General features: G+C 38.6%; 1 protein-coding gene across 5 annotated transcripts in view; it reads right to left on the bottom strand.

Annotated features, from left to right (window-relative positions):
• fbxl17 (F-box and leucine-rich repeat protein 17) overlaps positions 1-12,483 on the bottom strand; it is a 343,256-nt gene that overhangs the window by 318,410 nt on the left and 12,363 nt on the right. For all 5 annotated transcript variants that reach the window (XM_088336306.1, XM_088336305.1, XM_088336307.1 and 2 more), the window contains 5 exons: positions 11,064-11,587; positions 10,303-10,680; positions 7,197-7,319; positions 3,890-4,147; positions 3,691-3,822 (listed from right to left, as the gene is read on the bottom strand). In XM_088336306.1, the coding sequence (XP_088192432.1) occupies positions 3,691-3,822; positions 3,890-4,147; positions 7,197-7,319; positions 10,303-10,680; positions 11,064-11,567 (1,395 nt within the window). In that variant the 5' untranslated portion in view covers positions 11,568-11,587. The remainder of the gene's footprint in view (positions 1-3,690; positions 3,823-3,889; positions 4,148-7,196; positions 7,320-10,302; positions 10,681-11,063; positions 11,588-12,483) is intronic.

Below are 12,483 nucleotides of genomic sequence, written 5' to 3'. Positions count from 1 at the left end.
TGATTATTTCATGACGTCACTAATGATTGTTTAACAATTTACATGTTCCCATTTCAAGTTTATTTTATATATCATTATTTAAAGGGACAGTGTGTATCATATAGCACTTTCTAGTGGTAAATAAAAACATATTTGGAAAACAATATTGTTTTGAAAAATAAGCAAAACTTACATGTATAGGTGTATTTTTTAAATACTTGTAGGTCAAAAGATTTGCATTTATTTTACATAACATGAGCCTCATCAAAAGTGAGCTGACATCATTGTCAACATAGATAAATAAAAATTTCTTTTTTTCTGTATTTATTTCTTTTTTAATTTTCTTCTATTTCTGCTTGTTTCTTTATTTGTTTTCTATTTTTTCGGTTTTCCTTTTTTCTAATGTTTTTTCCTTCTTTCCTTTTTTCATTTCTTGTTTTTAAATTTTTAATTTTTCTTTTTTCTTATTTACTTATTTTTTCCTTGTTTACAATAGTTTTCTTTTTGTATTATTTAGTTTTTCTAATATTTACCCTTTCCATGTGCTTTTGTTACCAGTCCCCCCTTCTTTCCTCCTCTCTTTTTCTCTTTTTTTATTTCCCCCCGTTTTTCTTTCTTTGCAGACGGCTGTGCAAAAAAATGAGCTGCAAGATGTTGCAGTTTGGTCACTTTGAGTGGCCATAGTTTGTTGACTTGTTTTTGTAGCAATCGTTTTTGGTTACACTACACAATACAGTGACATGTAGTGGTCAAATATTACGCACTGTCCCTTTAGAAAGAGTTATGTACATAGTGTTCTGGATGCACGAGGAAGCCGGAAAACCTAAAACAAAAGTCCTCATCAGATTACACACATTAAATCCACAACAGGTGTAGCTAATGATTTGACCAGTGATTAAAGTCAGCGCTGCAATTAGCGGTTCGGAGTCTTTCTTTAAATATACGTGAGGAAAAGTCATGGACACTCTAATAACACAAAAAGAAGACCCTCCAGCACGGAAAAAAACATCACAACTGATGGCAAGAACGGCAAGAAAGGAAAACTCACACAAAACATCCTGTGGCGCTTTGCCTAATCACGTTTCGACAAAATCAAAAAAGGCACACCGTCCATATTAGAAGCAGATCAAGTCAAAGGGTGGTCTTGTTTAAAGATCCTCAAATGGCCAGAAAGCCTAGACATAATTTTTATTCTTCCTCCATACATAAACCTGCCCCAATCTCATATTTGAAAAATGTCTGGGGCGCATACTGCTGCCCTGAGATGTTAGAAGAGACAAAATTCATCTCTCAGCAAGCATCTATCCTTAATATGCTGAACAATTAAGTTGATGAATGGGCTTTTAACAAACTGAGCAATTGTTAACGCCCATGAGTGGATGATTCATCAAGATTGCTATGGTTTTACTTTGGAAAATGAAAGGGATTTAAGGGCCGTCATGACAAATGAACAGTTCTAGTCCATTTCTATGTGAGAGTCCGAAGACAGCATGCCAAATGACCAATGAAAGAGGTTTCGTGATAGCCATTTGGCAAAGAAACACTCAACTCTGCTCTGCACGCTATGAATATACTTTGTGAAAGGGGAGGACTGCAATTGGCTGGCTTTTTTTTTTTCAAGAAAGAAGGCAAATAGCTCTATCTAGTGGTTAATTAATGAACAACAAGCTGTTCAGACACTGAATAGGAGGGATATTATAATAATAATAATAATAATAATTTCCTTTGTATTGTCATTCTTTGTAACAATGTATCAAATAAATGCAAGGCTATATCATTATCCTTCTATGATTGTATTTGTAGAAGTTGTTATATCAGTCTTAATACTGTATTATTTTATGAATAGCAAACAGTAATGGGCTAAATATTTTCTCATGCATTATATTTACCTTCAGTAGAAGTATTACTAGTAGGATTTATATATAGCTTTATAGCAGCCCTTTGACTCTTTGTAATTAAAGGCTATACAAATAAAGAGGACTTGATTTCACTATTTAACAGAAAAAAGAAAGACTCATATTCACTGTATTGTAGAATATTGCCATAAAAGATCTTTTATCAGTTGTTTTTATGGGATATGCAAATAAACTAGTCACGTTTGATAACCATTCATCCATCTATCAATTATTTTGCGCTTATCCGGGGGTAGCTTGCGGGTGTAGCAGCAACAGCAGGGAAGCCTACCGTTCCCTAGCCGCTTATTCCAGCTCATCCGAAAGGATCTTGAAGCGTTCCCAGGATCGCCAGGAGACGTAGTCTCTCCAGCATGTTCTGGGTTGTCCCCAGGGCCTCCTGCCATTGGGACCTGCCCAGAACATCTCCTGAGGGAGGCGTCCAGGAAGCATCCTTAACAGATGTCCGAGCCCCCTCAAATGTCCCCTTTCAACGCAGAAAAGCAGAGTTTCTACACTGAATCCCTCTCTGATGACAGAACATCTTACCCTATCTCCAAGGGAGAGTCCAGCCACCCTGTCCAGAAACCTTAATTCAGCCGCTTGCATCAGGATCTTGTTTGTTTGGTCACACACCAGTTAATGACCATAGATGAGGACAGAAACGTAGAATTTACCAGCCAAGCTCCTTTATGACGACAGACCGGTACAGGGTCTGCATGATGGAAGACTTTGCACTGATCTCCCAATCCATCCTACACTCAGGAAAAGGACCCCAAGATACTTGAACTCAACTTGGAAAAGGATCTTATCCCCACCTTAAATGAGCATACTACTCTTTTCTGGACTAGAAACGTGGTGTCTGACATGGATGTGCTGATTTTTATCCCAGCCACTTTGTACTTGGCTGTGAATGGCCCCATTGAGAGTTGAATATCACAGGTTGAGGAAGCCAACAGCACCACATCATCTGCAAAAGGCAGATATGCTAATGGACCCAAATCGGACCCATTGCACCCCCCGCTGCACCTACAAATTCTTTACTTAAACAAAATCAGTGACAAAAGCCACTGGGATCAAATCCGACTTACTACCGACAATGTGAGCAGCCTGGATAAGACTCTCGGGTACCCCATCCTCCCTGATGCACTCACCACAGGAGCCCTAAGGAACACGGTCAAATGCCTTCTTCAAGTCCAAAAAACAAATGCAGAATGGACGGGCAAACTCCCATGCACCCTAGAGAACCCTGCAGAAAATGAAGAGCTGGTCCACTGTTCCACAGCCTGGACAAAAAAGCCACACTGCAGAATGGAGGAATTCGAGATTTGACTTCTCGACGTACAATTTTCTCCAGTACCCACGGACAGACTGAGAAGTGCAATCATCTTATAATTGGAACACACTCTCCTAACCCAAACCCAAATGGTTTTAGGAAATTACCATCAATTACAAACCCTTCTATAAGTATTCAATTTAATTAAAAATGTAAAGTACCAAACCATTTTAAGTCATAAAGTTTAACTGCAGACCGAAAATAAAGAAAGCATTTTTTAAAATCAAATCTCTGGTCGACACCCAGGGGTTCAGGTAAAAATGCAGCCTGCTGATTTAAAAATAATAAAATAATGCTCATAGAAAGCATCTAAATCCCCAACAGAAAAAACAAGTAAACATTCAAATAGATACCAAGCATGGTAGGGCATCCAAGGGCAACAGATATGACAAACAACTATGAAAACAAGACAAACAACAGACATCGCTGCTCCTCCTCACACCTAAGAAGTAGCAAGCATTCAGATAATGGAAAAGTACTGACCAGTTTGTTCTCCTGCAAGTACAATTTCTGCAGTTTGGGGCATCCTTTGGCCAAGGCTACCATGCCGTCATCGCTGATCCCGTAACACTGACCCAGGTGAATGTCCTTTAGCTCGCTACAACACTCTCCAAGCTAGTGGAAAAAAAGTAAGATTTCTGCTTTTCATACATTACGGGCCACAATAGCGCCAGATGCATACCTTTACGAGAGCCCTGTCTGTCAGTCTGTCCTGGTTCCCCACGTGCACTTTAATCAGTTGAGGACAATGTGCCGCTAAGGCAGCCAGTGATATGTCACCTAGCTGCTTGCACCTGTATGCTGTGTACTTCTGCAGGCCAGGACATTGAGAAGCCAGGGAGAACAAGCCGTGGTCATGGACCCCCCTGCAGTCCGAGATGTTTATCTCCGTCACATTTTGTCGCCTAGAGGCGATTTTTGACAGGAGTTCATCGTTCACCTGCAGGGATTACAGTTTGTTAACCGACAAGTGGATAATTGCTAAAGCATTCATTAGCAGTAATCCCTTGCTGTATCGCGGATTTTTAATGCGTGAGTGTGTACGCTAGGGCGCGATGCTGAGCGGCGTACGGGTGTTTTAGCCCCTTATGCCTCCGAAGAAAGTCAGTGCAAGCAGCAGTTGCTACAGGTGAAAAAAGAAAAGTAGTGCGTACAACTATTGCATTTAAGAAAGAAATAATTGCAAAATATGAAGGAGGTGTGCGAGTGTCTGATCTTGCTAGGGAATACAGCATGGCTAAATCTACAATCAGTACGATACTGATGAATAAGGAGGCTGTGAAATCTAGTGATGTGGCTAAGGGAGTGAGTGCTATAAGCAAGCAACGGCCGTCCACCTGCGCCTTCTGCTGACCACCACAAAGGTAAGAAAACCTATCCATAATTCTTTTCTTCATCCTTTTTTTTTATTTTTACACGTTCATGTTAGCGTAATCTTTCCTACGGAAGATTACGATAACGCGAACGTACAATTAGCCTGGGTTAGCTGTATGTGGGTGTTGGAACGGAGCCCACCTTTCAGGGTGTTGGAACGGAGCCTCCTTTCCAATGAGCCGCTCACCACTTATTGTGGAGACCCGGGTGCTAAATGACATGTAAACGACGTGATTTTTTTTTTTTTTTTTTACACGTTCATGTTAGCGTAATCTTTCGTAAATGAAGATTACGATAACGCGAACGTACGATCAGCTTGGTTAGCTTTATGTTTACGTTAAACATTCGATGTAAACATTCAGGGTGTTGGAACGAATTAAAACGGTTTACATTATTTTTAATGGGAAAAATGATTTCGGTGATCGAACAAATCGTTTTTCGAACAGAGTCCTGGAACGGATTATGGTCGAGAACTGAGGTTCCACTGTATACTCAAAATTCTTTTCAACTTCAAAGTTTCACGAAAAAAACTCAACAAAACGCTCTGGACGGACAAAAGGAGAGGAAGATGCGGCAACGTGGCCTTTTTGAAAATGTTTGATAATAGAAAAATATATGGTTTTAGTAAAAGGGGCAAACAAGATACATTCTTAATGTTTTCGAATGAATATAGATAGATACAGTATAAGTTTCCTTCCTTGTAAGGCTTATTTAAGACCTTGTTTCCAGCTCTACACATATTTTGGGGAAGGGAGACTTGGTCCAATATGGCTCAACATTATAGGTTGCCAACTAGAAATTAAATGTAGTTTTCCATAATGTTCTCACGAAAGTATCGTGTAGAGTAAACTGAATTGTGTTCTTAAAGGGACAGTGTGCAATATTTACTGCCTCCAAAGATTGATTTTAAAACAAGGTAAAAATACACGAACTACCATATTAATTTTTGTAAAACAATCATAGGTTGAGAAATGTGTATTTCTTTAACATAGTGGAATCTCTCCCTAGAATATGCTGCCATGTTTGTCTGGCATCGTGCTGCGACACTGTGGTCTGTGGCACTGATTTTCATTCGCATTAGACAATACAGTGCCATCTAAAGGTCAAATATTACACACTGGGGCTTTAATGCAGTTGTGCAATAAAGCGGAAAGATTACTTTTGAATTTAGAATTAGACAGTACAGAGGTTGTTAGTAAAAAAAAAAAACGAGTTTATAAAGCACAGTACTTTAATTTGTGAAACAAATACTTGAGCCTATATAATGTTTGTTCTTTGGCTTTAATGTATAATAGAGTACTTTCATAAATGAAGGTTTCTATTTCGCGGGTTTCGACAATCACGGGAACATTTTAGAACGCAACACCACCAAAAAACAAGGGATTACTGTATATGGATGCTATCTTGATGTTATGTGTAACCTAATGTGTTTTAAAGATGCCCTATTTTGATGGAGGTCTGTAAATGTGTGTCACATGATGTCAAAAATATAGTCATGTTTAGTTTTGGCTTCGCTCCTGATGCAGAAAATGATAGCCCAACGAGTTAACACTTCTATAGGTACATTTTGGTTATACTCTCTAAAATTTTTTTTTGTTCATGATTGCAAAAATCTGACATCAATTACTATAAACCATTTTTAGCGGGTTGCATCAGAGTACATAATATAACTGATATTTACTCTTAAACAGTGCTTTTTAAAAACAGTGTTTTCTTTTTAAATAAATAAGACAAAAAACGATTCTAATGTTGTGTGTGTTTTTTTTTTTAATAAAAACTTCTGCAGAAGTGAGTTATCTCTGTTGTGTTAGGATGTGGGCATTAACCAAATTCTGTCTAGCGCAAGGATCTCTAGCGTGGTGCCCCCTAAGAACGGCTGAGGTGCCCGTAGACCTGTTCTGGAAAATAGCTAAATCTGGGTCATTGCGATTATCTAGTAAAATGTTTTTTTTTAGTTTTTGAATGAGTCTATTTAACCCTATTTCAAATATTTAACCTGGTAAAATCATGGTAACAACATAGTAATAAAATAGTGCAGGGGTCTCCAAGGTGGTGCCCGCGGGCTGTGGACCTGTTCTGAAAATAGCTCACCAGTGCTGGGTCATTGTTATTTTCTAGTAAAATGTGTTTTTTAGTAGTTGACTGAGTCTATTTAACCCTACTTCCAATAACTAACCGGGTAATAGCACACTAACAACATAGTAAAAAGTTGTTATTTAAGAAATACATATCAAACTTGTTGCCCTTTGCACTAATAAGTAACACAAAAAGTATCTTTCAGCTTGAAAAAAAGTTAGTGTTTAAGATTCGGCCCTCTTACCACCGCAATCTGGATTCGATTCACATTGCATCTTTTTACAATTGTGATCACCAATATTTTTGACTGATCAACTAGTTCAAAAATACCCTACTAAAACCTCGAGTAAAACGCTTCCTCAATATTTGAATTATTTTGAGTTAAAAAAGGATACATTAAACACGAATAAATGCAGTAAATACATCAAACAAAGACAGATTGTCATTGTCACATCGGGGCTTGATCCATATCCTTAGCAAATTGTCTTTGGTTCGGATTACATTTCTTCCTATAGTGTATCGTGTATGCGTTGACTTACCTGTTGTAAGCCACTGAGATCAATTTGCTTCCAGAACTGAAAATCCAAACACAGGTCTCTCCAGTACTTGCAGACCAAAGAGGCGCATAGGCAACGTTCCTTAACTGTCAAATGCGAGAGAATCTGTAACGAGAACGAAGGTTTTTAAATAAGGGAATTCTTTTCTGGGTTATTTCTAAAATTGTATAAATTTAGCAGTAAAACAGCAATGATTAGTCGACGTTATTGACAAAAAACGATAACAGAAATAGTCGACAATGTAATACTTTGTTGACTATTGTCGCCATGCACGTTTTTCCAAGAAAGTGACGCATCTCTACATGAAAATATTCTCAGCTGATAGCGTCTGGAGTGTAACACAAATACACAGTAATGGCAGCGTCAACAGCTAGTACGCTTACCAACATTTCTAAGATTTAGGAGCATTTTAGCCTAGACATAGCCAATAAAAAGACTTCTTGCAAGGTTTTTAAAGCAGACCTTGTGGATCATGTCAGTAGCTTGGTGACACAAGAACATTTAAAAAGCACGGGAGACATTTGAACAAAACGGACTCGGAGTCGCTTCAGTAAAATTCAAGTAACGTTAGAGTCAATACGCTTTTGATGACATGCATTATACATTTTATAGACATATATTTTGCTATAAAAGAGAGCTTGAGCATTATGTCAGACTTTGCCTGACAATCATATTAGAAATCAAATGCATGCAGGCAAAAGATGTCAGTAGTTTAAACGTTTAGATCGACAAACGTCAATTGTTAAAATTGTTTGATTTCAAACTGTTGAGATTCTTTAAGAACATAGGCTGCAACAGTGTATCAAAAAAAAAGTAAAATTGATCTTTAAAAGCATTGGCAACTTCTTTCTTCAACGATTAGTTCTGTCACGCGATTAACAAGCCACTTAGCACTTAAATAAATGCGTATAAGTGCATTGCATTTTGTTGAGAAGTTATGGAGTAGTAGTATCACGTTAGTCCGGTAGAGGACGTCCTAAGACAGTTTCCATAATGGTATCTTACATTTTAACACGCGAAAGGTCAATGGTTCAAGACCAGGTGGAAACATATGTTGGCCTGGAAAGGGATGGGTGCCACCAAGCTGTACTTGCCCAAGACACACAACAGGGAATGGTGCCCCTACGACCCTAGTGGTTAAGGGATCCAACCAATGTTCCCTCTAATTTTCCACGGGTCCGAGCGTTCACACAAAGTCGGTGAGCAACGCTTGAAACAACAGTGAGCCACCGTAATCCCAAATGTGGCAAGATAATTAATTATCAAACATGTCCAAAACTTGACATCAAGTTACATTTTGCTGAGTTTCCGGCAATGCAAAATTATTTTTCTCTTTTGAATGAATTGACCCATGTACTATTGCAAAGGTGGTGCAGCCTACATACGTCGTTTGTTGTTACAATTCTTTCACAAGATATCCATTTCTTTTTATTTCCTGATATATTTTGTCGCATAATATTAACATTTTTGGGGGCTTATTTAGTCGGTTGTAAGATACAGAACTGTACTTACTCACATTTTTTAGTGGAAGTGGAATGTTGGCAACACGATTCACTTGATATAATTGGAAATTATTTGAATGCAACACAAACTTTTTATTCTTTTTTCAGTGTATTTTTTCTACTTTTTTTTTTTATTCCTTTAAAAAAAGTCTTATTGTGTTTATTTTTTCCGAGCTGTTACTTTTTTCTTTTTGTTCTACATTTACTTTTTTCCTACATTTCTTTCTTTTCTTTTTTTCTGGCTTTTTTTCTAAATTTTTTCTTCTTTTTTTCTCTTCCTTTTGTTTCTTTTTTTCTCAGCTTTTCACTACTTTTTCATTTTGGCATTTTTTTTTGTTCTATTCCCCTCTTCCTTTAATTCATTTTGTGCATAATTTTACTTAATATTTGGTCATGTTGGGATTAAAGAAGCAAAAACAACCTGAAGAGCCGTTTAGGACCCCTTTTAGTGAGCCGAGCCGAAGAAGCCGGTTCTCGTCATACTCTACTAACTTTACTCAACTTCGTTCGACTTCAAAATACCGCATTTAGGACACAACGTCAGGGGAACCCGTGTATTTTTACCTTCATAGACTGTAACTTTGACTTAAGTCGCTTCTTAATAAGTAATTTTGAGCCCTCATTTTTGTGCGCTGGCTACATTTTCTTGTGCGCCGAGAATGTGCGGGCAGTGCGCAATTGCGCACGCGCGCAGCTTAGAGGGAACACTGGATCCAACCAACATATTTTTTATTTTTGTATTGATAATTGCATCTTCTTGGCATGAAAGAGTCAAATGCTGCAGAAATGCACAGGCAGAAATCTAAAAATAGATTAATAAAATAAAATAAATATGATGCCATTTTAAACTCGACGCAAGGAACTGATTCTGAAAAATATTATATATAATTTGCAGTGTGATTATTTATCATATATAAAGATTTAACTTAAAAACGACATTTGTTGAAAAAATTTAGACAAATGGGTTTTACGTCTTCTTTATTTTTGGCGAACAAAAAATTTGCTACTGATAAAATCAAATGTATTGCTCTTTCTTCGTTTTTGTAGTGGATGATAAAGCCATATGTAATATGATCCAGGATGATGGACAAGGTGGTAGATAAAGAATATCGTTAGCTGCAGCCCGAGTTAAGATCTTTTGCTAGACTTTGCAGTGGACCAATGAAAACGAATTCACAAAATGCACTAAGAATGTGTTTTGTTTACTGTTCTAATTTGTCTGTTCTTGGATTAGTCATAAGAAATGTATACTTGATTTGAATTTATTATTTATTTGACTGTCCTTAAAAATGGACAAAGGTTTAATTATGAATGTATGTCTTTACAGACAAAGCATTACTCCTAAATGTTTTTACATAGTCCATTTTAATTTAATTTTTGTAGAAGTCCACTGTATACTCAATAAAATATTTTTTCATTTAACCCATTTTTCTTGTGTTTCATTTTCCACATAAATAAATCAACTTCTAGCTTATTTTAGGAAAAAAAAATAACTATCCAATTATTCCATTAATCATTTCAGTAGTAGACTATTAAAACAGTCATTAGTTGCAGTCCTAAATCACAGTTTATGTATGACTTCTGACCTTAAGAAGGATGGAGGACGGTAGATGATTGATACTCAAGGGATCCGCAAGGTCAGGACCTCGGGCCTGGCAGTCATCGTAGTGTTGCAGGCTGGAAGGGGACAAGTCTGAGCTTTGGGTCAGATCAACCTGAAGAACCGAACCGCAGCAGTTGTCGGGTGCGGTTGAGGACGAGGAGGAGGATGGAGAAGAAGATGAGGAGGGCAAAGGACAGATGGGAAGGCGGCAGTGACTGGTTTGGGAGTCCGATGACGACTCCCCCACACTTCCGCCTACTCCTCTGTTTTCAATGCTACCGTCAGGGGCAGAAAAGGCACAGCGAGGCTGCTTGTTGCAAGGCGTGCACTTCTGGATTTCGGAACACTTTCTCTTGCACACCTAAACACGGCAGGTCACACAAATGTAATTGTTAACATACAGCTGCTCATGTTCAATAGACGAGGTTTTGGCATGCATTGTTTTGTGGTGTCTGTCATGTAGCACAACTGCCGCTTCTTGTATAGTGCCGTGAGGACACTTCTCTCATTTTCTACTTGGTTAAATTAACCTAATGCTAAATTTAAGAGAAAAGGAATAATCATCAGATTATTCGATTAATCGTTTCAGTAGTCGGTGACTAGTCGACTATTTAAATAGTCATTAGTTGCGACCATATATTGTAGAGTATCCACGCTTACCATACATAAATGTAATTTTTGCTTGCAAGTAAGAAGTAATAATTGACCTTACAATAGTTCCTCGCTTTATAAGTGTCTTCTTACCATCTCTGCGTAGTCACAGGTGTTACTGGGTATGGGCACAGGAATGGGCACGGTCACAGATACGCCAGCGGTTCTGAAGAGAGCCGACGGTGGGATGAGTGTCCCTGGGACAGCTGACAGCAGGCTCCTTCCCTGCCCTTCCCAAATGGCTAACTCCGGTGTAGAGAGCAAGAACTTGGAGCAGTCTTCTGGAGAAGCGAGAGCTGCGTATCGCTCGGCAAGCTTGGATGCAGCGGTCGCCGCACTGATTCCGACGGCACCGACACCCGAAACGTTGATACTGGCGACGCTGTTGTGACAGCACCTGCTGCCGTTGACACCGACCTCCAGCGGATCACTGTCCTCGTTGAAACCGCCGCCACTGCTACTGCTGCTGCCGCTGCGGATGATGAAGCATAGCATGCAAGGTCCCTGCAGAAAACAGTTCCTCTTCTTCTTCTTCCTGTGATGCTGTTTGCGAGTCTTCTTTAGACGGTAACCATTTTTCGAGAGAAGATGGCCCATATAGATGATTCAAAAAAACTCTACAAAGGGAAGTGTATAAAAATTATTTTTAAATACAGAAGACCATATTAATAGATTCCGTGTAACTTTACAGTATGTACATTCTCAGATGTAAACAGCCAACTATTATGGATAGGTCCACCAGACACAATTTTATTTCGTCATGGGTTATCATTAATTTGTTGGATGTTCAAATAAAAGTGTAAGGTGTACGGCATTGTTTCTTTGCGACTTAACAGTTTTTTGTAAGTACCGTTACTCAGTGAGAGGGCAGAGGGACAATACCTCACTTAGTCAATACCACTTCCAAAGCACGCCATAAAACCTAGCAGAAAATAGTGTGATGTTTTCTGGCTGAAATAAACTCTAGAGAGAATGTCCGGGAAAAGGTGGCTGAAAACGGTGCACTCTTATCCAGTGAGTGGAGTGCAGAGCAAGGTCCTGACTTAATGCAATGCAAACTCTGGGTATGGCCTGTACAAGTTTAAACGTCTGGCCAATAACTGTGAGCCATTCGCCGGCCAAAAAAAGGGCCTTAATTGAACCCTAACTCCTTTTCCACTCATTCGTCTCTAGCTCATATAGGTGTTGTTTTTTATATCAGGGAACTTTTATCGCTGTTACATAGACTGGAACCTTTATTGAACGGCACCTTTGGTTAACAAGAGCTTTGCCTACGATATTTCTGTGGTCAATCACAAAAACCTCAAGGTAAACCTACACACGCAAACACGTCCAATATGGCCGCCGCTGCTAATGTTGCCCGGATGTCGATCTGATAGGAACTATCATTTAGAACAAAAATCATGCTTTTCAAGGGACTACAATGGGGTCCATGTTGAAACAACAAAGTTTTTTGTTAAAATTGGATGGACTTTTGAAATTCAGAATTCACAGCAACTTAAATGTCTCCAAC

This window comes from Urocampus carinirostris, chromosome 5 (genome assembly GCF_059441175.1).
Source record: "Urocampus carinirostris isolate Australia breed hairy pipefish chromosome 5, RoL_Ucar_1.0, whole genome shotgun sequence".
Lineage (NCBI taxonomy): Eukaryota > Metazoa > Chordata > Actinopteri > Syngnathiformes > Syngnathidae > Urocampus > Urocampus carinirostris.
The sequence above is the reverse complement of the archived record's forward strand: the minus strand, read 5'-3'. Positions and strand labels throughout refer to the sequence as shown.